Source organism: Dermacentor variabilis, unplaced genomic scaffold (assembly GCF_050947875.1).
Source record: "Dermacentor variabilis isolate Ectoservices unplaced genomic scaffold, ASM5094787v1 scaffold_12, whole genome shotgun sequence".
Classification (NCBI taxonomy): domain Eukaryota; kingdom Metazoa; phylum Arthropoda; class Arachnida; order Ixodida; family Ixodidae; genus Dermacentor; species Dermacentor variabilis.
The window spans coordinates 13,762,343-13,788,242 of record NW_027460280.1 but is presented as its reverse complement, the minus strand read 5'-3'; the positions used below and the strand labels follow the sequence as shown (position 1 = coordinate 13,788,242).

Sequence of the window (25,900 nt, the reverse complement as noted above, 5' to 3'; positions counted from 1 at the left end):
CCCGTATAAAGTCCAAGGGCGATAAAATTGTCGCCCCCGAGCCGTATGCTGTATGTGTGGGTGAAAGCGCGCGAGGGTGAGCCGATGACCACAGCTGTCTCGCGGGCGCAAGGGAGGGAAACAGAAAGGCAGCGCGCCGTCTTCAGTCGCGCGCAAGGCTCGTGGTGGGGGGGGCCTGCCTGGTCCGCTGTATATTGAAAACCATCTGCGACAGGGCAAAGTCCACCGCACGCTGTGTTTCCGCAGCTGAGTTCGCGTTGATGTGAGATGCAGCACGAAGGTCAATTCGCTCGTTGCTGCTGCCACAGTCATAGTGTGAGGTGTGTTCATGTTTGCTTACCATGCTTGTTAATTGAGTTAGTATGCAAATGCTTACAAATTGGCATGGCCAATAAAACTACTATCCTTACTTCGTATAGCTGTCTACTAATTTGCTTCCGCAATCACTGCTTCGCCTTTTGGGCGAAACTGCGACTTTTTGAATGAATTCGCTAAATGTAGTGGGATGTGCGTATTGAGTGGCAACCACAGTTATAGCTGTGCATTAGCTAGCATTTAGCCCTAGAATCCAAGCCTAAGCAATTTGTTACAACGTCAGAGTCCTTGGAGTGTGAGTGTTTGGTGGTGCATTGTAACTTGGCCACAAGGAAATAAAAGTTGTTTTGGGCTGTACAATGCACAATGAATGTTTACAAGTCTTACGTGTTTGCGTTCTATGTGGGCCAGCTAAAGATGAGTTGAACTAGCGCTCTTTCTGTGGGGCATTCGGGAAGAAGAGCCACGCTATCAGCTGAGGGAACAAGTTGTTATGTGTACCTTTTTTCTGTCTATGTTTGAACTACTTTATTTTTAGTTATTGAAAATCACATGTTCACCCTTCTGAATAAATGTGCTGGGGTGCATAATTTTGCTAATAAATGTTGCTACAATGTGCAGAAAGTGTAGCCTGGTACACACAAATCATTAGCAGATTTGAGGTGTTTACAAATTGTGCATGCACCAGGCAGTTTCTTATCGTAAATGCATGTGTGCCAATCTCTAATGTGAAGTTTTTCATTTGTGGATGTGCTACTTTTGAAATGGACACAATTCCTTTTGTTGAGTGAAATTTTTAACACGAATTTGTGTCTTTTCACTGTTATTATGTTTCACGGAAATGATGTTCTGGAGGCCGACATGATTTGTTTTTTTGATCTGATGCTAATACCTGCATGGACCACCAATTCAGCAGCTAAGTCAGCACGGCAATGATTACCACTGAGTTTAACAGCTTGTTGTGAATACATCCTCGGCCCCATGCAGCTAGTGCAGTTTCCTATGCATTAGCTGCTTGTGGCATTTTGAATTGTTTTGCATGCATTCATGGGTTGCAGGTTCACAATAAGATACTGTCAGCACCTGTTCTGCACTGCTTGTGCCCTTGCAGTCATAGCTAGCAGCATGTCTGTCTGCCCCACCTGTGTTCATTGTGGCAGCAGTGACTGACTGTGGTGCGCATTTTCCACATCTTCACTAGCTGCGGTCAGGTGTTTTGCAATTCCTTTTCTGTACCACTGTCAATGCTATAAGTGCTTATTTTGCTGTCACATATATATTTTGTATTTGATCCACTCACCTCTATAATTCAATAGGAGCATTAAATACAGGCTGCTTTTTTTAGACAACATAGATTAAAGAAGCTATGACTGTGAGATGCTTGTCATCTTCACATACGAGCTCTACAGCAAGCTGAAACGACAAATTAAAAAAAAAAATTCATTAACTTTTTTATTAACTTGAGGGCAGTTGTAAAGATACAAGCTTGTAGGGCGTCATAATTTATGCCACAACCATTTTTTCGAAATAAAAAAATTGCACGGAATTATAGATATCATCGAAATTGAAGGCCAAATTCAGGCAACATTAAGATTGAGTGCGTCCTGCTGTGGGTCAGGTGGCAATGCCCCATAAAAAAGTGTCGGCTTGAATGATAGTATGCCACAGCAAATCCTGACTCGGCACACAGTGGTGCATACTTTCCAGGCCAAGTGTGCTGTCTCAGTAGCTGCTGCGGCTGGCCGTTCAAGCTTCCTTGCGCGTCACAGGGTGTTTCGGTCTGATGTGAGAGCGAGGCTGTCTGTTCTACACGCAGTTTCGGGATTCTGTGGATGTACCATTGAAATCCCATTATAAATGTATCGAATTAAAGTGCAGTTTTTAAGATCTTTAAAAAATAAGGGTGGGTTAAAATGTGACTGCCTTAAATTTCGCCATTTAAACAACTGTCCCTAAGGCAGCAAAACTGCTTGTTGGCCTAGTTGGTGCTTGCTAAAAGACATGTTTTTTGCCGCAATTGAACACTCACAAAAGAAAGGCACATAAAGACAACACGGGTGGCTAATAAAGGCACTAATAAAAAAGTTTAAACATTTTTGTTAATTAGTCTTCAGAGTAACTTAAGTAGTGGCAAATTATTTCCGCCTTGCCATAGAGCTCGTATGGATTTATTCGTAAACCTTTAATCGTAAAAATTTTGTTCTGTCAAAAGTAGCCGGAAATATCGGGTACAAGTATGCCATGATGTGAAATACATTTAAGTTTTATGCATGTAAGGCTTCGACTACTGGCGCTTCTTGCTTGCCTTTTCCCCCCTTTTTTTCAGGGGTGAATGTTGTTAAAATGTCGAATATTCACAGTTTTTCAGCCTACTGTTTTTAGTTTGTGTCTTTCTACTACCATCAGTTAGCAGCATCCTAGCTTCAAGTAAAAAAAAAACAAGCTGTGCTGTGTCAAGTCTTGGGAATGTGCATGGCGAAGTGCATACCCTCTGTTTGCAGGCATTGGGACTGTCATCTCCAGGGGCAATACGTTCCTCATCAGCAGCGGTACATGAATCTTACTTTTTATTTGAATTCTTGTGAGCATTTCTGTTTTTTTATTAAAAGTTGGACAGTTTTAGCAGCATGATTCATAGAGTTAACAATCTTTATGCCTATTTTAGATTTGTACTAGCAGATAACAAAAGTGCAACACACCGGCTCATTTACATTCAAGTATTGTGCAAAAGTGGCATTAATGGTGAACACAGTTTATACCCTTTGAAGGTCATTATTTCAGATTGAAATTCTTCGAAGTGACTTAGTACGTCGAGTAAAAAAACAGGTAAACTATTTTTACGTGACAATAAAGGACAAACAATTTTTTAATGTGTGCAGTTTTATTGCATGGTTTATTGTTAAATATGTGGATAAACTAGCATGATTAATTTTTTATAAATATAGCAAAATTCACACACCTTATTTTTGTTTGCAACATATTTAACACTACTAGAGCCCATATTTTGAAACATACAATTTTATTTTCTTAGTTTTATTATTATAATTAAATTATAATCATAAAATATATAATTATAATCATTAGTTTTATAATAGGTTGTGCCTAGGATCGGGATCCCAGCAAAGACGGTGGTGCGGTGTGCCAGGAATGGAAAATTAAGTAGATATTTGGAAAATACGTTGCCATCGAGACATGCCATGTAATCTCAGTGGTACGCCCCCATCGGAAAAGTGAGTGAGGAACTTGCAGTAATCAGTTGCTAGTTCAGTAGACAAAATTCGATCAGTTCTTGCGCGTCTCGCAAAAAGAGATGCGATTGTGGCAGTATCGCTCGTTTGCGAAGGCCCGCATGTAAACAAGGTATGTACACTCCAGGAAAGCAATGTGGGCACGCAGTAACATGTTAATTGATAAGAAACAAGATACACATCACTTTTACCAACGCCTGAAAAACGACAAGCGTGAGAATGCCAATTATAAAGTGTGCAGTTGTGGCCATGAGCTAGTGCGAAGTGGGAACACTCCCAAACTACCTTGGTGGTAGCCACCATAGAGCAAAGTGAAAAATCTGTTTTTGCAAAAAACGAGGGGTGGCACCACAATAAGAACTTTTTTTTTAGGAGTCACGGAAGGTTGCTACTCCAGAGCAATGCAAGGTAATGTTTCTTTTCGACAAAGTGCATTTTTTCTTATGTTCAGTCGGCACCGTACATGCTTTTTCTGCAATATATGTGGTACTGTGATGGCCCTCAAAGGGCTACTGACATGATATTTCGTTTACTTGCGTTAAATAAACGTCATATATCTCTAAACTTTTGAAAAAACATTGACAAGCCTCGGAACGCTCTAAATAATTGAATACATTTGAACCCACTCATAACAATAACGGTTTTAACAACATGTTGAATATAACAATGACTAGCCGCGGCACCATGAACTTTTGCGTGTGTTCTATGGCAACATATGCTGCTTACTAGAATGTTATCATGCTGCGTTAATTGTTATAACTATGAAATCTGACAACTTGGTGTCTGTGTTGAAAGGAAAAGAGGGGCATAATCCTGGAAAACAACAATAACAACAAAGAATGCCTGCCACGCCGCACCTTCACTGCATAGCCAGTTTCACGCTCCTCCCTCCCCTTCCACCCCTCCGAAACACAAGTAGACTGCGTCGCCAGAGCCAAAGGCCATCGGCATTCGTGTTTCAGAGGAGTGGAGGGGGACGGGAGGGAGGACCCAGAGGATGCAAGTCTGGCAATGCCGAGAAGGTGCACACTGCGTGGCATGGGAGCGGTGGTTTGCATTTTTATTGCGCAATTATATGGACACTCCAGGTGAACTTCCACCGTCGTCGGTGGAGTCGCCATGATGTTCAGTGTCCAGGTGCAATTAGATTGCGGTCGCACACTGTGAGCCGAGAAGGACGGCGGCTTGGTGGCATCTTGCACATGCAGGAATGGGGAGCAGAGATCGCTGCAGATGCGCGCAGTCTCCTCATTTGCACAGAGGGGAGGAGTGGGGGCTAGAGGGGGCGAATGGCGCAGCACGACCGTGTGTGCCCTATCTTGTAGGCAATGTGCTGTCTGCTTTGGGTACAAAGGCTATGCTCGCCGAGGGCTGATGGCTTCATGTGCTTACCTGCACCCACTTCTGTTAAAGCAGTCCAAAGTGAAATTCGCTCGCTGCTGCTGCAACTCTTCATCGTGCCAATGTTATAAACAAGTGTTCGCGGTCATTGAGTGAGATCTGCTTGTTTGCCCTTGCACGCGTAACACCATGCTTCCTAACGTAATTAGTAAGTGAATGATCACTGCAGTTCGTATGACCAATGAAACTACAAGCCTTGCTTCATGTTGGTGTCTATTGCGTTGCTATGGCAATCAATGCTTCACTTTACAGGTGAAACTGTGACTTTTCTTTCTTTTCCAGAATTTTGTGTCCCTTTTGTTTTCATCATGTGAACATTATAGTAGGTGGTTTATTTTACCATAGAATGCACTCAAAAGTTCATGGTGCTGCCGCTGCTCATTGTTACATGCAAGTATTGTAAGTGGGTTTGACTGTGTGTGTTGATGCTCGCTCAGTCATCTCCACTGCTGCTACACATTGTGAGGGCCAATATAGCAGCATAGCCTAGGCGACCAAGTGAGCCAGGGCGAGTGTGAAAATGTCGCAATGTCCTGCTCCCACGTGACCACATACTGTGTCATGATGTCACAAACGCTAGAAACGAAACTGAAACTGACCATAGGAAAACTACTGTACAATGCAACCCCGTAGATATGTGCCTCACCCTTGCGTTTTCTCGACTGCTACGTCATGTTTTGGTGGTCCCGATCAAAATCCCATTGACTCATATGTATTATGTTCCCATTTGATACAGCGTCATTCTGTAATGTTCCAGCATCTTACACTGCATCAGAAAGTTGCTGCCAAGTAAATATAATGGTGCAAGGAGAAATTGGCTCTCGCATGTTGCAACCAGCGACCGATTTGTTGCAACAAGTGAGTGAAGTTTGTAGAACAAAGTTGCACAAGCAGTTGCTGCACCAACATTGGAGAAAGTGTGTACAAAGCAGTTGGCGAAGTGTCTAAAAAATGTGCATCGGTTAAAACCTACCAGGAACCACTCGCACTTGACCAATTCTGCCAAGTACAGGGCTACATTTACTTTGGACCCTGCAAGGGTCTTATTTGAATTTCACAATTGCCGGTTCTCTTTAGTCAGCTTCAGCGCAGTAGAACCGTGTTATGCGGTGAAGCGTACACAATATACTGTGGTAGGGGCTACTGTCACGGAACACCGCACATGTCCCTTAAGTATACATGCGTGCATGTGCCATTCCTGGTCACAGTACGAGCACCGAGACATCTAATAACTGCACTGGCAGCCACTCGGACAGTTTTGACATTGTGTTATGGCTGTTTGTGATCCGTGGTTACGTTTTCCCAGCTGGCACATATTTTTTTTACACGGTCCCTTCAAAACATATCAACGGGGTTCTGCTGTAATAAATTACTTGAGTTGCTGTGAGGCTTGGCAGTATATTTTCTGAGGTTTAGAGGTGACTGGCCCCTTCATTTAAAGAAAAAAAAAACATAAAAAGACTGAAAAATATCATATCAGTACCCCTTTAACTTGGTGTTTTGTGTGCATTACTTGTTTAATCCAGAATAAAGAAATATGCGCTCTCTGAGGTGATGCCATAAAGAATTTAATTTGTGGGAATTAAATGGTAGTGCCATCTCCATCGGTGGAAGTGGTTCACCATCCTGGCCAAACCATCAAGCTGTGCCAGCCTCCACCAAAGCACAAATTTCGAATGAACTGAGTGGGATGCGCACGTTCAGTGGCAACCGCAGAGCCATTGGCAACTCCACAATCTGTTACTTGTGCTGGCAACACTGTCCAAATAAACAAAGATGGCTGCAGTTCACATCGGCATGATGGCAGCACTTTCGCTTGTTGCGGTGCTAAAATTTCACGTTTGTGGCATAGAATTGAGGTGTTTCATCAAAGCCAAAAGGGTCCTTGCTGCTTATTACTGTATTTTGATTGGTCTCAAGGATTTCAGCGACGAAACCACAGAAATGGCTGTGCTATGTGTGCAAACGTCTGTCCTGCCTAGTGAGCTGCATCAGTCTTTTTTTGAAGACAAAGAGGCTTTCAAGCGAGCCGGAGGTTAAAAAAGGGAAGTGTTTGTGCATAGCGGGCCTCCGAAAGGGTACAAGCACTTGTTTGCGGTGTGGCTCCACTGTGCTAAGTACAATACTTGACTGTTTTTGACTTTCATAGGCAACTCCACACTGTGACTCGTGTTACAGTATATCACATAACATCCCACAATATATAGGCAGTAACATCTATCAGGCTTTCAGAAGTAGGTACGGATAATTTGCACTTATGCAACGAGACTAAAAACTGTTACCTTACCTGATCAGTGTGGGTTCGGATAAAAAATTATAGTTCCGTTAGTGAGTTGGAGTGCACCTTTCTCTTTATAGTTAGCCGATCTATGGGATAAAGTTGTTTGTGTCTGATAACTGTCACTTCTTCGTGCTCGCAGTACACAGGGTTCGAGGTTCGGGCTTGGTAACACAGCAGACACATGCCACCTATAGGAATTCTCATACCCAGGTGAAACATGAGAAGTAAATTACACCCAGTAGGACGAAGTTGCATTTCTTCCAACAGGTTTCCAAAATTTAGCGAGGGATTTCTTTTGAGCAACGTCACTTGTATTACTGTTGATGCATGACTTGGAAATTAATCGAACCAGTTGTAATGGAATTTAGCTGTGTGCACAGTGTTGGAAAGCAAACTAGTGGCACTGTGGTCAGGCCGAATGCTCCAAATCCAGAACGAGTGCTGTTTGCAGTTGCTTCTAAATTTCTTGCAAGTAAATTGACAACTTGCCACGTTGCATGAGAAAACACCATATTCTGCTTAGAACACTTAAAGCATGTTATCAAAATGATATGTTGCCTCGTGGCATAATGTGTTATGATCAACTTTAGGGCTTTCGAGCTGTAGATTATCGTTCCTGCTTCCGTTGCCTGCTGACAAAAGTGCATTATCAAGAATATTCCTGCTGCTTAACCCTTTGAGGGTCGAATTATTTTGAAAAAAACTTTCCCAGGTGGTCAAATTATTTTATTGCTGATCTTAAATGTACAAAATGTATAAAGTCGGGAATAAATAGTAAAAAAAAATTAGGAACAGTATTTTGGTGTCTGCATCACTCAGAACTGCAAAATGTTCAATAGTATTTCAGAGTGTGGTTCTCCTTGAAACACGGCTCTACGCACAGTGCCTTATCGCAGTCTGCACACCTAAAATGCGTGTCTGTTCTCATCTTGGAGCGACGAGTTGTGTTGGCGCACACATGACATCTTCTCTGCGTGCGGCTGCCTTGGGCAGAGGTCTGAGGCACCCTCTCGTGTAAGCGCGTTGCCGCAGAGAGCAAGAATACCTCGTGAGTGGTGGTGATAAACAAGCTAAGAGCAGCGCCAATCAAGATAGAAATCAACTTCCGCCGCCCTTTCGAGAGCGTGCCGACAAAGAAAGATCGCCTTTCGCGTGCCTCCGTTGCGATCCCACGGCGGAACCGAAACCACGAAAGCACGTTGCTGCTGAGAGCGAGAATACCGTGCGAGCGGCGGTGATAAACAAGCTAAGAGCAGCGCCAATCAAGATAGAAATCAACTTCCACCACCCTGCAAGAGAGTGCCAACAAAGACAAAAATGACGTTTCGGGCGCCTCCGTTGCTATCACGCGTATCACGCGGCGAAACCGAAACTGCAAAAGGGGTGTTGCCGCAGTCTGCGCAACGCGCTCAAGGTAGAAATCACTTCCGTTTATCTCCCCAAGAAGGTAGCGCAAATTTCGAACGCTTCTTGTAAGTCCTAAGAGGTGGCAGCACCTCCCTGTGAGCACGCATCGTCATTATGGCGCGAAATTTCAAATGGAGGGTTGAAACCGTACCCGTACGGCAAAGACCTTGCGGAACAGAAAACTGCCGCCGTACATGTACGGCAAAAACCTTCAAAGGGTTCAGCATCAGTAACACTAGTTCTGGGGCACAAGACTAAGCTAACCAAACCAAATGAAGATTGAGCATACATCACTAATTTATTAAAGCGCCTGCCTAGAGAAACAACACTTCGCAATTTGAAATGCCAGCAACATATTTATAATGTATAAAATGAGAGCAATGGTCTGCTTGACTGAAATAAAGAAGTCATCTTGAATGAAGTGTTTCGAACAAATTGCCATAGTGTCAGTCGCCTTTTTCCCAATGCGCAAGTTTATTATTGCGAAAGCAATACTACGCCAGATCTAACTGCTCATTGCGTATACCGTGACCCCCCCAGAGCTGGCGCTGCGCTTAGCAGGGGGTGTGACGTCAGCTCTCTCCGTTGCTATGACAACGCGTGATGTCAGCTTGCTCCCCGCCGCAGCTAGAAGGAAGCCGCTCGTCGTGTGTGCCGTGGTCCCCGAGCCGGCGCCGCGCAGGTGGTCTCTCCATTGATATGACGACCTCCTCGCCTTGCGTTCGCTGTGGCGGCTTCACTGGGATATATAGTGGCGCGCTAAGCGTTGGTTGATCAGTCCCGCCATGGAAGTTACCGACAAAAAGTCTATATCTGAATCTAGTTGCTCTACTGCTTCAGAACAGTTAAATTAAAAGGCGAAAGCTAAGCAAGCTAGGAAGAATGAGAGAAAGAGGTTGCAACGTGCCCAGGAAACAGAGGAACAACGAGAAGAACGGTTGCGAAAACGACGAGAAGCCGAAGCTGCTAAGCGAAGCCGCTTTAGAAGGTGAGTCTAGTCGTGCTAGACGGAATGAAACTATGAGACGACGATGTGCCAAGGAAACAGGAGAACAACGGGCCGAACGTCTTGAAAAGCGGAGAAGGAATGTGTGTGTTTCTACTGAAGAACCTGTGCATATAAGTGACTACATCGAACGAGTGGCTCTGTTTGCATCAGCTACACGCGAATTCCATCGCCGCTTCACCGAGAACCCGTTTGGAAGTATGTGTTGTGTATGTAATCGACTGTGGCATAAGTGGGATTTGCAAACGGTGAGTGAGAACATGTATGTGACTCTTCGTGAAGCCTTCCCAGATTGGACTGAAGTGACTATAGAAACTGCCAGGGTGTGCTTTTGCAATTCAACCAGGTTTAACCAGAGCTAAACCACAGCCAATTTTTATCCATGTCACTCTCCATTGTACATCGTCTGCTACTTTTGGGAAAGGATGACTTGCTGTCGTTCCACCATGGTGACACGCCCGTAATGGTACATAGCAAAACTATTCCGACACCCGTTTTTTTCTTCTTTTTCGAGCTTGTGCATGGTGGCATACAAGGCAACGTTGCAGCACATGCTGTAATGTGAACCTGCAGCTGAACCTAGAGCAACTGGTTCTCGGCGCGGCCACTAGGGAGCGAGCTAAATCACAATTACATTAAATGGGAAGGGATGAGGAGTGAAGTGAAAGTTGATATCGCCAAGGGACTGAGACAAAGGTGCCCTTTATCCTCAAGTGTCATGATGTACATGATATGAATGGAACGGGCGCTAGAGGGAATCCCCCCAATGTCAGCTTTAATCTCTCATACAAACAGATGGGCACAATAGTAGAACAGCAGCTTCCATGTTTGTTTTATGTGGACGATATTGTGCTGCTTGATAACAGGCAAAGTGATATGCAACGTCTGACTAATGTCTGAATAGGAAGGCGAAAATTTAGCAGTGAATAGGCAGTGTCAATACAGGACCAGGAAATACCTTGCGTAAAAAAATACAAATACCTCGGTGTATAGATAAATGAAGGAAATAGATATATGGAAACACAGGTAGAAGCAATAATAGCAAAAGAAAAGAGAAACGTGGCCATAATTAAATGCACAGCGCTTTGGTGATACAACTGGTATGAGGTGCTCTGGAGTATATGAAAAGGTGTAATAGTTCCAGGACTTAACATTTGTATATGCGGTTGTTTGCTTGAAGTCAACGGTACAATTAAGACTCTATTGTGAATAGCTGTGCATTGACTAGCATTTAGACCTGTAATCCAAGACCAAGCAATCTGTTTCAGCGTCGGTATATTCATACCTGCCAACTTTCCCCAAATCTTCATAAAGCTCATGAATTCGAGCCCACTTTACGATTTGACAAACGCTATGTCAAATTTTAGGAAGAATAGGTTCAGTTCGTGAAAACCTTTTAAAGGTGTTGGATCGGCGGTGCAAGGTAAAAAAGGCCTACGAGAATATTATAGTGACGATGTATGTAGCATGAACATCCTAGTGCAGTGAAACCTCGTTAAACCGTAGTTGGCCGGAGCTCGGAAAAAGTATGTACTAAACAGTCGTACTGTTTAACCAAATTAGCATGAGATCGCCCACTTACCTGTCGAAAACGAAACTCGGAGAGAGTGCGATGCAAGGGGAAAAGAAACATGCAGTATTTATTCACTTTGCGCGACAAAAGTGTTATTTTCATCTGATGCCGCGGCGCTTAGCACGACCACAGCGGCCTCAGACTTACTGAAGCTGCGTGCCAGCTTTTCAGCCAGCCCCCTCTTCTCGGCAAACACTTGCACGGCACATTCCTCGTTGGCGTTACGTATTCTCCGTGAGAGCGCGCAGTAGTGCTGCAGAAATCCAGGGGCGCCTTTTTCATTGCCAGGTGCCGGAGTTCGGAATACTTTTCGTTCGGAATAGTTACATTATCATGCCCGTCGCGACAATTGCATTCATGAGGTTGATGTAACAAGTAGCTTCTGCCACTGCCGGGCCTGAATCGCCCGTGCTTTCACTTTCCGTGTCGTCCTCGTCACTGTGGCTAGTCGACACTTCGGCAACAACAGAAGCAACGATGGCGAAAAGTTGAACCTCGTAGCTGACATCTCTTCGCCGTCGCAGCAGCGCTGCCGAGCAACTCCTTCGCATTCCAAATGCCACACACCGTATTCAACAGCAGATCCCTGTCGCATGCCAGCGCCGACTTCTTCGTGTCACGTTCGATAGCACGAACAATGTCTAATTTTTCTTTTATGCTGAGCACCCGGCATCTTTTTTTTTATCCGAGCTTCGGCATGACGCGAGCTTTCGTTTGCACGACGCCACAACGCTCTCTAGCACGGCGTCGAAATGATGTTGATGTTGATGTGGCTTCGCGCGGAAACGCACAGGACGCTTGGAGGCCGTTTCGATCTCTGAGGCTTGTTGTTCTGCCGGGCTGCCCGATGGAAACGACGCATCGCCGTGTTTACGCGACGAAAAGTGGAAACGCTACGTTTTAACCGATGCGTACGCAATAAGCTGGTACAGTTTATGCGGATACAAAACACATTATGTTCAATGGCCGCTAAGTTGGAGATTTGACTTTACTGCTTTTAAAACGAAACTACTGTTTAAGCGGGTACGGTTTAACGAGGTTTTACTGTATATACATCCTCTCATCTATCAGACGAGATGAGCTATGGAATAAAAGTTGGAAGGCAGTTCAACCTCCAGTTGTAGTCAATGAAAGACAGAATCTTCCTGAGCAAGTTTCGGGGGTGAGAACGGGGTGCAGTTTCTGCACACGGCACTCTCACATCATGTCTCGTGTTAGGGAAGTAGGAGGAGTATTGGACTGCTTAAATTTTTTTACTGCACTATCTTTGGGATCAGCCCACATTTTGGTGTATGATGACTTGTTAAGTAGTCTTAAATAATTTTGTTTAAATTCTAAAACTAAGATATGATTATGAGGCACAAAGTAGTGGTGGAAAAGCTTCCCGCAGCCTGTAATATTGCTTGTATCTGTCATCCTCTTGTGACAGCACTAGTCACCATTTATTAAAGGGGTACTTGCTTCAACCCAATTTATTTAGGGAAAAAACAGTCACTAAAAAAGGCATCGTGATCTAAAACTTGTTGCTTGTCAATCTAAAAGTAAATCGTTGTTAATAAAGTGCGTATATGTATCCCATAAAAAATGTGTACTCAAGGCGAACTTCATTATAATGCTTGCTTTCACTTCGCCCCGCCTCCCTTGACATGTTTGCAGGTGTGAGTACAGTAGAACCTCATTGATATGATCCCCCCCCCCCCCCCATTACGTACAATTTCCCGGCGCCAACGTTTGCGATCGAGAACACAAAAAATGACCCAATACAGTTATGCTTATTTTTTTACTGATTCATACTGTCACAGCTGGTGACGTTGAACACTGCAGCAATACTGTGAAAGACAGCTAACTTTTATTGGGCGAACCTGTGCCCTCAAAAACAGGCTACACTTATAGCACAACAATAGCGGCGAACATGGTCGGCGATCGCCAAAAATCTTATGAGCGGGTCAAGCGCGTCGGCTTTTATACGTCAGTTGTCGAATGTTCCAGAGTAATCGTTGGGACCCGCGTGTCTTCCACAAAGTTCTACATTATTTGCGTCGCGCGCACATGCAATCAAATTACACAAAGTTTGGTCACAGACAGCGGATGCAACCATCGATAACATTCCAGAAACTTCCGATACATGCAGGCGCGTCTTGGGCTGTGCGATAACATTTGTTAGGCGGTGAAACGTGTCGCCCGATAAAGACAGGTACATGTGTCAATACGTTCCCGGAAAACAAATATTTTTCGACATTCATTACCCCACCAGACTGCGATTGTATGATACGTTTTCCGGCCACTAGATCCCATGCAAGTGAGAAAATGCGTGAGGCATGCGTGATCGAGAACAGTATAAAGTCACCCACTGCGGCAGCTTCACTGCAATACTTGGCCATCTGTTGCACTTGAAAATGCTGGCATACACTCAGTTTCTTATTCTGGTACCAGCAGATCACCTCTGGGGTTGTCGCATGCCGTATTCACAGCTATTGCTGCCAACCCTAGTATGATAAGCACCTTCACCTATCTATATCACAGTGCGTGGTGTCGATAGAAGCCTACTGCACACTTTTAATTGGCAATAACCCAAACATGCTGTCTTTCTGTGCTGCAGACTGCAATCGTATAGGTTTTCCGGTCACTAGATCCCATGTAAATAAGAAAAGGCGCGAAGCGTGCTCGATTGAGAACAGTAGCCACTTGCTGCATCAGCTTCCCCGCAATACTTGCCCGTTTGTCTCGTGAAAACGCCGGCGCAGGCTCAATTTATTATTCCGCTACCAGCAAATCTCCTCCTGGGTCGTTGCACACCGCATTCACAGCTATCACTACGAAACATATTATGATAAGCTTCTTCACCTATCTGTTTCACAGCGCGTGAGGCATAGTGTCATTAGTAGCTTTGCGAACTGGGGATGTAGTCTTGGAGACAATTACTTTTGTCGATAGTGACTCCTTTGCAGGACGCAGTGCTCAACCAGCCAATCAGATCATCCGGTTTTGTTCAACCAGCCAATAGATGCAAACTGAAAGTGATTTGGTAATGCCTTGTTAACTTGAAGTTGTATAAACCGGAAAAAAATTCCAAGATAAGCGATTCTTTAGATAAGTTGCAAAAATTGCAGTGAAAAGTCGAGTTCTTTCTAAAAAATTCACCAATACTGACAAGTTTTTCAATAAGAGCCTCTAAACTGGCTCTTCGGAAAGGTTTCAAATAAAAAATAAAAACATAGCAGAGGTATTGACCAGCTCCGTTTTGCGGCACTGCCATTTCATTCAGTGCTTAAAAAGTGCGTAAGGCTGGTCTGCATCGTGGTAGCACTTGGACCTAGAAAGGTGTCCTCGAGCTGCTTCACACATTGCATGAGCCCATCTTTCCCACCGCTGCACTTAGTCGCAGGAAACGAATCGCGTTTCTTGTTTCAGCTGATGGCGGCACCTATTGAGGTCTTCGCCATCGCCTTCACCGCCCTCTCTGCTTCGCTCGTAGCAATCCCAGTGATTTTGGCGTCAGTAAATTCATCTGTCACCAGTACATCCTGCTCGCATAGCGCATACTCGTGAATGCCCACGTCGCTCTCTACTACGAAATGCGCACGGTTCAGACTTACTGGGAACCCTGCCACAGAAAGCGACGTAAGCATTCATGAGTACCTGCTATGCGAGCAGGATGTACCGGAACGCACTCGGCATGTGTGTTTTTATTCTACGTTGCATAAAATAAAATTTCTGTCTGATGTGCGTTGCATAAACAAAATTAAAATGGAAATCACGCCTCTGTTGATGTGATTTCGTGCAATGAGCATGAGCTCTAATGACACAGTTTTGTCACATACACACTCACCATCGCATTTATTGTACCTATGACAATGGTAGCCTCTGGGGTGCTGTTTACGCTGCGCAGCAGCACAGGCCTCATATGCTTACTATCACTGTCATTGCCTCCCCCCTTCCAGCGAAAGTGTAATTGAAAAAAGACTGCACATTTATGGACTTGTATTTGTGAATGTGCAATGAAGCTACCACTGCTTCTTAGAGTACACATTTCTTTCATGTTGTGACCAGTTTCTGAGAAAGAGGGTTCAACCAATTTTTTTCCTCTGTTATTGTCTGTTGTACTCCTTTACTTGGAAATGGTATGGTGCCATTCAAAGCATTTCCCAGGGCGCATCCCGAGGTGTTTCATGTTTTGCAAAAAATGCTATCGTTTTTCTCCCTCTTTGTTTTCTACTCCTGCCAACAGCACAGCCTTTGCTGTTTCTATTGGGGTTCTTGGATATGAAGGGAAGCCTACCATCCAACCTTTCCTTACACTCGACACTTGCAGATGGACCTATTTGGGTCTAGCCCTTACGTCACCGACTAGTTGCTCGATGAGGTTCCTTCGGTATGTCAAGTGTAACAGCTCCTTCAGTTCATTTCTTCAGCTGCATTTGCAAAACCAGAAAGCTGTTTATTTACAGAAACTGCAACAAGGCAGAAAAAAAAAAATCTTTCAACACAATTCCATATATTTTTGCTCAAATTCTTACTTTGTGCACTAGTGGTCAGCTCTGTCAACTGCACCCATGTTCTCAGTGTTGTCTTCCTGATTGCTGTCATCAACACACTCATCTGATAAGGTTTCTTCTTCGTCGGTTGGAGTAATGTATAATATAACCTTCCTCTTTGCTAAAGTCATCACCATTTTCAATAAAGTTAGGAGAATCATTCCCATGAAATGTAATCGCAGAGAACGCTGCCAAGCATCTGCAGAGGAAAACAGCGGCACAATCCGGTGATGCTATTTTGCTTTTTGTTTGCTTTGTATAGTGCTGCCATTTCTAGGGAACATCGTAAAATAAAGGTCGTGTACCCTTGTGTGACTGTTCGAAATAGGGCACCACCTATCCTTTTGAGAGAACGGATGTGCGCAGTTTAAGCCTTCGTGAGCGCCTCCCGACAGTGGACTGGTACAGCCATTCCCAGATGGCAGGTGGCTCCCGAAAACAGACCAAAGGGTTACGGAAAAAAAAGGCTATGTGCATCTATTCCCCCTCACCTCCTCCCTCCTCGGCATTGTGTCCAGCAATTTTTCAAATTTTAATGTTCACGGGTTGGCAGGTATGCTTCATGTCTCTATCAAATTGGAAATTTAGCCTCTCAGCTTCATATGTCCTATCTTGCAAAACCATTGTGAAATGCTAGAGGCTTGGATACTCATAGAACAGAATACATTTTTTCTTTATCAGTAACTTTTAGCCTAACTTTTTGAACCCTTTGGCTGCCACGTTTGAGTATACTCATTTGGTCTTTTCAGTGCATTCCCTGCCTCTCAAGAAGCAACTAATGCAAAAATGAACATTGCATACCTGTTGTACAGTCTACTGAGAGGTCGTAAAAATACCGGAAACTTGCAAGTGAAATTTCTAATAGCAGGTGGAGCATTAAATGTCTTGGTGCTCTGTTCCATCTCAGCAGGACAACCATGGCGAACCAGTGTGGCAGGTCCGTCTGTACTTTGACTGCAGACAAAGTGTTTTGTAAACAAACCTCTGATGGATTCTGCGTTAAAAGAAAGCGAAGATGCAGAAACAATTTCTTTGTAGCACCAAATATCCACTGAAGTAGCACACACACAAAAAAAAAAAACAGCAGTTCAAGGGGTTATTAAGAGGAACCCTAAGCTATAAAAGAGGATTCAGTTCCCCACACCACCACCCAATTTTTTATGTTTTATGAGAAACATCCACAAACGGATGTTGAGCCCTGACCGGCAGTGAAAATTGGGCATCTGAAAGATGGTTGTGTGTGACTGCAAGCGCGTTATGTGACAAATACCTGCATTGTTGTTCACAGGCCTTGGGGCTGTCATCTCCTGGAGTGATTGGTTCTTCACCGGCGGCAGCCGTCATCCCTCCTCCCGGCCTGACCATTCCCACTTTGGTTCCCCCTGGCCTTGTCGGGCCGCCAGGTGTCCTACCACAGCCTGTGCTGGCTGCCAATGCACCTGGCATCATCACTGGTCAGTCGCATGCTGTTGAAAACTTCATCATCATTGTGGCAACAAATGTCTGCCTATGATCTGATACTTATTTGTTTACTGTTGTAGTAAAGAAAGCAGTTGTTTAGAACTTTTTATTTGTTTCTAGTTTAGGGCAGAAGTAATTTATACAGAAGGCAAATGCAGTTGCTGACTGATTTTTCATAGGCCTGATTTTTCAGACCCTACTCTGTATACACTCGAACCTCGTTATAACGAAATAGTGGATATAATGATGTAAATGCAAGTTCTTTTGAAATCTCAATAGAGATCAATGTATCTTAAATCTCATGTTAAAGAAGTAAAGTTGTTCTGCCAATGGATATAATGAACTAGATTTGTCTTGGAAACCAAACATACTGATCGTTGCGCATTGAGCATGTGGCTTTCCGCCGGGCTCCACACTCGTTCTGCACAGCAGTTGGAAATTCGTGCATTGAATACACTGTCGAGCAACACTGGTCTTTCCACCGCTACGCGCACAGTGACCGCGCACAAGCAGCACGTCTTTCTTATCTTATCGCACCACTTTCTCACTGCGGCACGTAGCTGGCAAAGCTAGGCGCACCCTCCGAGATCGCAATCTTGGAGGCCACGCCTAGCGACGCCATGCCACATATAGATGATGACACTTAAACACAGTGTGCTAGAAACCAGGGCCTCTTTTATCGCACTGCAGTGCGCGGTGCTGTGCTGGCGATTGCTAGGCGGGACGTCCGAGATTGCTTGAAACCGGCACAAGTGGCCGAGCCAAGCCGGTGCGCGCTCACACAGTGGAGCCGCGGGGCCATGAGAAAGCTGCGGATCAGATAGTTTCACTTTCAAGGGCCGAATGCGTCTGTTTATACATCTGCATTTTGGCCCTGTGCCAAGCTCTGCCAGCCGTATATGTTGATGGGTTTCACGACAATATCAACGAGCGAAGTGGAAAGCTGAAGTGAAAGATCATCACATTAGAACATAAGGATGCTGTTCTAATGGCTGTCGCCTCAGGGGCTAAAAAGTTCCATGTTGTACACGTCACAGAGTCTGCTGCTGTTGTTTCATTGAATTTTCATCGCATATGCGACTGCGTAGGCGGTTCGGCAGGCCGGGAAGCCAGTTTTCTTTGCATGTTTTAAGTTGTGCATACCATTAGACGTATACTGCAGTAAATGGCAATAGACAAAGTAATTTCGGCTTCAACTTCATTATAGCGAGGTTTGAGTGCATTTGTAGGTTTGTTGCAGAAGTGCTTTTCATCTTTAACGGCTTCCCCAATGATTACATCACAGACCTCACACTGAATTCAAAATTAAACCACTGCTTGCTGCAAGTGCCGTCGTGATGACACAGTATACTGCAGCACGAGGTGTAAAAAACCAACTGCAAAGCCTTCCAAACCATTTCTTCTCTCGCTTTGTAATGGTATGTACTGCACTGCTTTCTTTCAGTTGCACGCTGGCGCTGTATTTGCATTGCACTTTTGCAGCAATCCATGCTTGCTGTGCATTGAGGTTTGTTGCATAGCTAAACATTTTTGAATTGGCAAGTGTTTGACACAGGTGAATAAGGCATACATTGTCAGGGGCCAGTTGGTAAGTCAGGATTATCAAATTAATAAGCTGCCATGCACAGGGGTAAATGAGGCTGATGACCAGTAAAGGATGTCCAGGCATCTTTGCTAAGCAAGCGGTCTTTTCGGTTAATGAATATCGCAAGAGCGGCTTCCAGAAATGCTTTGCCAGCGACTGGTTGTGGCAGCAGCTGTTCTGTGGAATCGTAACGATACCGAAGTTCAGATGCCATGCCATGTCTTCGTTGATTTTTCAGACATTGTGCACACCTGCAATGCTGCAAAACAGCAAATGTGATGGCCATAAACAAAGTTGCCATCATTGATGTCACCCGCTGCATCACTTCCATGCGATTTAAAGCCTGTGGGGCGTCCAGCAGATGTTGACGCTCCCTTGTACGGACTAAAGCCCCTCCATACACGTTTCCGCCGACCAGGTTAAGTACCGCCAACCTGCCCTCCTCCTCCATGCCCCTCGCCCACTCACCCCCTTAGCTTCCGGCGGCAAGCGGAACATACGTAGCTGCAGCTTCCTGTTCCGAGTGGAAGTGACGCTTTGTTCTTTAGCGTTGTTTACTTTCGCGTCGCTGGAAAGGCTTTAATTGCTCGAGCTGTGGTTGAAACTGTGAATGCGATTCCATCCAAGAACCACCGCCTACTGTAACCAGCGATCTACTCGTGTTCGCTGCTTCGCATCAACCTGCGACAGGTTGTGGCACGAGCGACAACGTACAGTGGAATGTAGTGCCTAGGCGCTTGGAGACCACTGCCGTTTTTCGTGCATTTGGAAAACAGCGACCGCGAACTACTACTTCAGCCGAATACACAGCTTGTCCCCTTTGCATTCTTCTTATGTTGACTTCCACAGCTCTGCTAAGCACGCGCGGGCGTCTCACCATCGTCCAACAGCAGTCAACGTGGAAATTCCCGCAGCGCAACTCCAGGAAGCGGAAACGCCGGAACCGGAAATTTTTAAACCGGAAATGCCGGAACCGGAAATGCCGGAAGCGGAAATACCGGAACCGGATTTGGTGTGAGGGGAAAATGCGGCGCACAACAAAGGTTGTCGCTACTTAAGAAAGCGGCGGTGGCGCGTGGATGAAGGGGCTTTAGTACGGACTGTGTGGAGGGTGCAGTAGTGGGAATGCTGTGCCAATCGACACCGACTGGAATTTGCTGTTCCCAAAGGGTCTTTTTTACCTAAATTGCGCTACAGTCGCCGACCGTTTATTCGGACCTCACGGGGACTGCGGAAATGTCCGAATAAACAGGTGTCCGAAAAAGCAGATTAAGAAAAAAAAATGAAATCCTTTATTTCCACGCACTTATTCGGGCTCGGCAGTAGGCTTGAAGAAATCGTGAGTGCGCCGTTGCACGCTGTTCTGTTTACGCGCCATCAGATAAGCCTGAATCTCGGAGAGGGTCGTACGGTCACTATAGCCGGCTGAAAGCACAGTCACTGCTTGTGCACGCTCCGCATGCGACGGCAGCGTAGCACATGGTGCGTCATCTTCCGACTCGGAGTCATCGTCTGGCGGTGCAGCAGAAACCTGACGAATGATCTCGCCGTCGTCGAGTTCTGTGCATGTCAGTACAGCAGTGTCAGCACCTGTGAAACTGTCAAATGAGACGGTCTCCGAAATCGCAATGCAACCACTTCGCAGGTCTCGGCAGATCATTTTCCGCGTCAGTAGGGAGCACATCGGAAGGTGACAAATCCTAGGCCTCACGGCACCTGCTTGCCGGCATTCCTCAGCGCAGTCTGCGCGGGCACTGTCGGCGCCATTAGACACTTGACGCGATGTTTCCGTACGCCGCGTTGGTTCACCGAAACCTCGACACGGCACACAAAGCAAACACCACCGTGCCGACACCAGTCGCACAAACGAAAAACGTGGCCTGCTCGCAGTTTCGTGCGCAAAACAAACAAATAAACTGCTGGATTGTCTTGACATGGCTTACTAAGCTGAAACCAGAACTGCTGTACGGCCACTCTATCGAACCAGGCAGAAACGATGATGATGGGCGGGGATTTTCAGTAGCGCCACTTCGTGGGGCAGCAAGGAGGCTCCGTTCAAAACAAAAATGGCGTTCAGCAAGTCGAACTATGCGTCGGTCAGGGTCGGTGCATAATGCCCTCGATCGAGTTGGCTCAAGGAGTGTCCGAAAAATCAGACGAGAGGTTGCAAGGTGTCCGAACTTTCGGCAGTTGTTATACTTTATGGTCTATGGGGAGGATGGCGGTGCCGCGAAGCTGACCGAATAATCGGGCATGTCCGAATTTTCGGAGTCCGGAAAATCGGTCGGCGACTGTATTGCTGAGCCACAACATAGTTTTGGCAATACAAAAGTTTAGAAGATACTGCGCAGTTACGTGCAATACAAAGCATGGAGGGGCTGCATTCATCGATTGTATTTGTTCGTAGTCTTCCAGTCAGTGAGGCAGCTGTTCTGACAGCCGACCAAATCCAATTCAATCACCGGCAAGGTGTAGAGACGACTCCAGTCGTGATACAAACGAATGGGGGTTTATTCCCAGTTAGGTACAAAGGACGCATACAATACAGGGGTTACGTCACTCGGGTGGCAGTCGCAGACTCCAGGTGAACGCTCACGGTAAGTCTGCTCAGCCACACAGGCTCCGAAGGTGATTCAAGAGCACTGGCGGTGAATCTGCCTGCGTACCTCAGATTCTGAAGGAGAGAAGCGCTAAAGAGAGGGTGAGAAGGGCGCACTCATTGGGCACTGTCCCTACATGCGGCACACGGCGTAGCGTGTGCCGCACGCGAAAGCAGCAGCCTCCATGTTGTACCAGCGGGGAATGTATGCTATGCAAAATAAGGCTGGAATGGCATGTCCCCAGCGATCACACGTTTGGATGGCCCAAGTTGCACCCAGGAACCGGAGATTAGCGTTCAAGGGGTCCTTGCTACTATAATCTAAACCCGTATGCAATATTTTTTTCACTGAACATAAAGGGTTTTCTCAGTCACCACTGTTTCCAGTGTGCACCACTTATGTCACAGGCACTGTCGGCGCTGCGATGGAAAATTGTGGGCGTCTTTTCAAAAAACCTTTCTGGCTTGCTTCGGTAGGTTACGGCACAACAGGCTGGTAATTTAAGTCAAGAAAACAAGAAATGTCAAACTTTCATGCAGACAAAGTGCTGCTGCAAAGTCACAAAGCGCCAACTTTGGGGACAAGGCTGGCTTCAATCGAGGGCGGTCGATGCACTATCCAGCCCCCTAGAGCAGAAGATCAGTGGCTTCAACGGTCATCAATCTAACCCATACAAATGGTCTCGCGACCAATTACGGATGAGCCGCCTGCAGGATTAGCAACAGCATTTTGGAGAGGCTGCATCAGCTCATTTTCAATATGAACACTTTCATGGGTGAAGCAAGTTGCATCTTCCTGGGAAGGAGCCACAAGCTGTGTGTCTAGAGCAGACTCTGTGAAGTGACTCATTTGGTGGCATCTGAGTGTACTCGAATGTGTCCTTAATGTCTCTTTGTTAGCTACAGACACTGTCTCAGATGTTGCAAAGTCACTTAGCAACTTAAATGGATAATAATCATCTCTTCCCACCCAACTCAGCCAACCTTGAAGTTTCCTGCAGAAGCCCCTCACTTTGTCACCTGACGATACATTACTCCCAACCCCTTGCATGCTGGAGTTTAAGTGATGGAGCTGCTCAAACACATCACACAGATAGGCAAGCTTAGTGAGGAATGAAGGGTCTTTGAAAGGCTCTACCAGCCCCTTGTCTTCTGCTATGTCTTCTGCTAGAAAAATGATCACTTCCTCTTGGAGCTCAAAAACGCTGACCAGCACTTTTCTCCGCGACAGCCAACACAACTTCATGTGTAAGAGCGGGTGCCATTGTTCTGAACCCATCTTCTTGCACAGCAACTTGGAGAAGTGACTGGCCTTAGACCTTGCTTTGATGCTGTTCAAAGCTTTGACGCTATGCTGCATCACACTCGCTAGCTCACGGCTGAGTTCCTTTGATACCAGAGCCTTCTTGCGAAGCATACAATCTAAAAATACAACTGAACTGTTCACTTGCTTGTCAAGGCCTAGCAAACCTGCCAACCATTGCATGCACACCACCAGTGAATGCTCCCATACATATCCCAACTAAGTCCATGCAGAACAGGCAAGCTGCCTGCATTTGAGTGGGATTTGAAAGTACAGTAGGACTGGATTTGGCCGCGCCAGGAAAATCGGCCTGAAAAAAAGCACAAACACATAGTAGGTAAACAGCCACCGGGTTTCATTGTCCTTACTGTAACGCTTCTGGAGAATTCAATTTTTAAGTGACGTATTTAGCCCCATACTGCAGTTTTGTGATTTTTTTGCTTCAAACTTGCTTCCGTAGCAAAGCACACTAGGTGACAGGGCAGATTCCTTTTTACTTTTTCTTCACTTAGAAAAAAATATTGTAGTCTAGCACTAGACCACTTTTGCACTATGTACAGTAAAACCTCGTTAATTCGAACTCAGTTAATTCGAAATCCCAGATAATTTGAACGTTTTCTGCGGTCCCGCATTTTCCGATGTAAATTTGACCCGATAATTCGACCTGGTGGCCTAGGCCAACCCGGCTAATTTGAAGATTTGGGGTGCTATGCGGCAATTCCCGATCCCCATTTCACCGCAGACCCGACGAAACGACGGCCATTCGGAGCCGTAAGGCGATGCCACATAGCAATCGCGATTATTTATAGGCAAAGTGCCTGACCCGTAGCACAAAAATCAGTCTACGGTACGCCCGGAACACCGCTGAAATGCATGCTTGCAGAGGAGATGTGCTTCACTGCAATGCAGCAGGTACACTGGTTTTTGTCGCATGCCCTCATCCCCCACTCCGCACGCTCCTCGCAGTCGCAGCTGTCACAGCGTCAGCGCATGTTCCGTGCCGCTGCCACTGGCTGCTGTTCACCCATTCTCTCTCCATTCCTGCGGCGACGTGTGCGTGCAACGCCGGTCTGCACCGTTTCTTGGTGTGCGGTGGTTAGGAGTGTTGCAGCTAGTGTCCTCCGAACACCATGTCCATCTCGCAGCCAATGGCACTGACACGTATTCCGTGAATGCAGATGAACTGGTGATGGCAGTGATGTAGTAAGGAAGGCCATTCCAGTCTACAACTGCATGGGGGGAAAAAGAGGACGAAAAAGTGACAGTGCGCATTTTATGGCAAGCGGCACTTAATGAATGACCAGTACGACCTGATGTTTGTGCTGGTGGTGAAATGTATGGTGCATTGGCGAGCAGACTGTAACAAAATTTGCGAAATAATGATAAGCTGGCGATGCGACGGCGATACGAAAGAGTTGGTAAACTGGAGTCGGCTTTTAAGGATGATGCGCTGATGTCGTAAGAATATGCTGAGTGAATGAACCTAGCAGTGTGATTCTGTATGGCTTCAAGGGCGTTAATAAGGTAAATTTCATGCGGGCACCAAATAGCAGAAGTGTATTCAAGTTTAGGTCTGATGAACGATTTGTATGCTAGTAGTTCTACGTGGGGAGGAGCTTCTCGCAAGTGCCGTTTAAAAAAACTCGATTTTTTTTAACGGATGTTCTAATGTTATTCCTATGTGAACACCAGTCAAGGTTGTGAGAAATAGTGATACCTAAGTATTGGAAAGCTTTAACTGGTTCAATAGGCTTGTTATCTATTAGTAAGACAATATGAGAAGATTTCGATGGCGGGTCACTGACATTGCTTTGCATTTAGAAGGACTTAGTAGCATTAGCCAGTCATCACACCAATTTTGAATATTGTTTAGGTCGTTCTGAAGCAATACTTGGTTACCCGTGTTAGTTATGGTGCGGTAGACAACACAATCGTCAGCAAATACGCGGATGTGACTAGAGACATTAGGTGGTAGACCATTAATATATATTAAGAACAGGAAGGGTCCTAGCACAGAGCCCTGTGGGAACGCCTATTAGCACTATTATTGATTTGCACAAATTGTGAGCGATTAGTAAGAAATCCTTTCATTCATCTTAGAACGTTAGGGTGAATATTCAACTGGGAAAGTTTTAAAAGCAGTTGTTGACGAGCTGCTTTGTCAAAGGCTTTTGCGAAATCGAGGAAAATTGCGTCAGTCTGCGTATTGGTATCGAGGTTTTAATGCAGAATCATGAAGAAAGATGGTCAACTGGGTTTCACAAGAAAATCCCTTGCAAAAACTGTGCTGTGATGAAATAAAAAAATTGTTTGAGTCGAGAAAGTCCATTAATTTTGAGAAAATGACATGTTCCATGATTTTGCAAGGGACACTTGTTATAGAAATCGGGCGGTAGTTTAGTGGTGAGTTCCTATTACCCGATTTGTAGACCAGAACGACCTTGCCCACTTTCCATTCAATCGGTAGATTACCTGTGGTTAATGATTGGGAAAACAGCCAGATTAAAAAAGAAGCAGAAATGATTTTAGTGTTTTTTAGGAGTCTTGAAATAATTTTGCCAGGGCCAGCAAACGATGACATCTTGAGGTTTTTTATAATGCTGCAGATACTGTTTAAAGGGCCTATGAAATGGTTCGGACAAATTTTGTAGACGCATAGGGTACGGCTAAAGTTAATCATTCGCACCACAATTTGTGTGAAACTTCTCATATTAATGGCATCTTCGGCTGGTCATTTTTGAGCGCTGTCGCGAGCAGCATTGTCTTTGGCTGGTTGAAAGATGGTGCGCGCCCTGCGTTCAGCTGGTTCTTCTCAATTGCTCTCCTCCATCTTCGAGCGCTCTCAGGCGCTCCAAGCCTTGTTGTCGGATCAGTTGACGTGATTGGAGCGTTTCCCGCAATGTCATCACAGTGCAACGGCACTGCCGTTGGCGACGGTCCACCGTAACGTAGGCAACCTAGGCCACTGTGTGCTGGTGTATTGACGAACGCTTGTCCCATGGCGCATCCGCCGGGCAGCGCCAGAAGCTTTCGATAGGTGAATCATTGGATGTTGGCAGTAGTCACATGGTTTGGCATGTGCCATGTCCTCCTTCGAGAGCAAGCCACACGTTCAGCTTGCGTGCTTGTCCTCTACCTCCGAGTTCGGGGAACACTGGATCTGCCCGACTCTGCTTCGGGGGATGG

The 25,900-nt window shown here is 45.5% G+C and overlaps 1 protein-coding gene across 6 annotated transcripts in view; it reads left to right on the top strand.

The window, feature by feature from the left end:
• hfp (Poly(U)-binding-splicing factor hfp) overlaps window positions 1-25,900 on the top strand; it is a 208,352-nt gene that overhangs the window by 138,070 nt on the left and 44,382 nt on the right. For 5 of the 6 annotated variants that reach the window (XM_075676633.1, XM_075676632.1, XM_075676635.1 and 2 more), the window contains 2 exons: window positions 2,817-2,864; window positions 17,055-17,220. In XM_075676633.1, the coding sequence (XP_075532748.1) occupies window positions 2,817-2,864; window positions 17,055-17,220 (214 nt within the window). The remainder of the gene's footprint in view (window positions 1-2,816; window positions 2,865-17,054; window positions 17,221-25,900) is intronic. The other variant, XM_075676634.1, reaches the window with a different exon arrangement.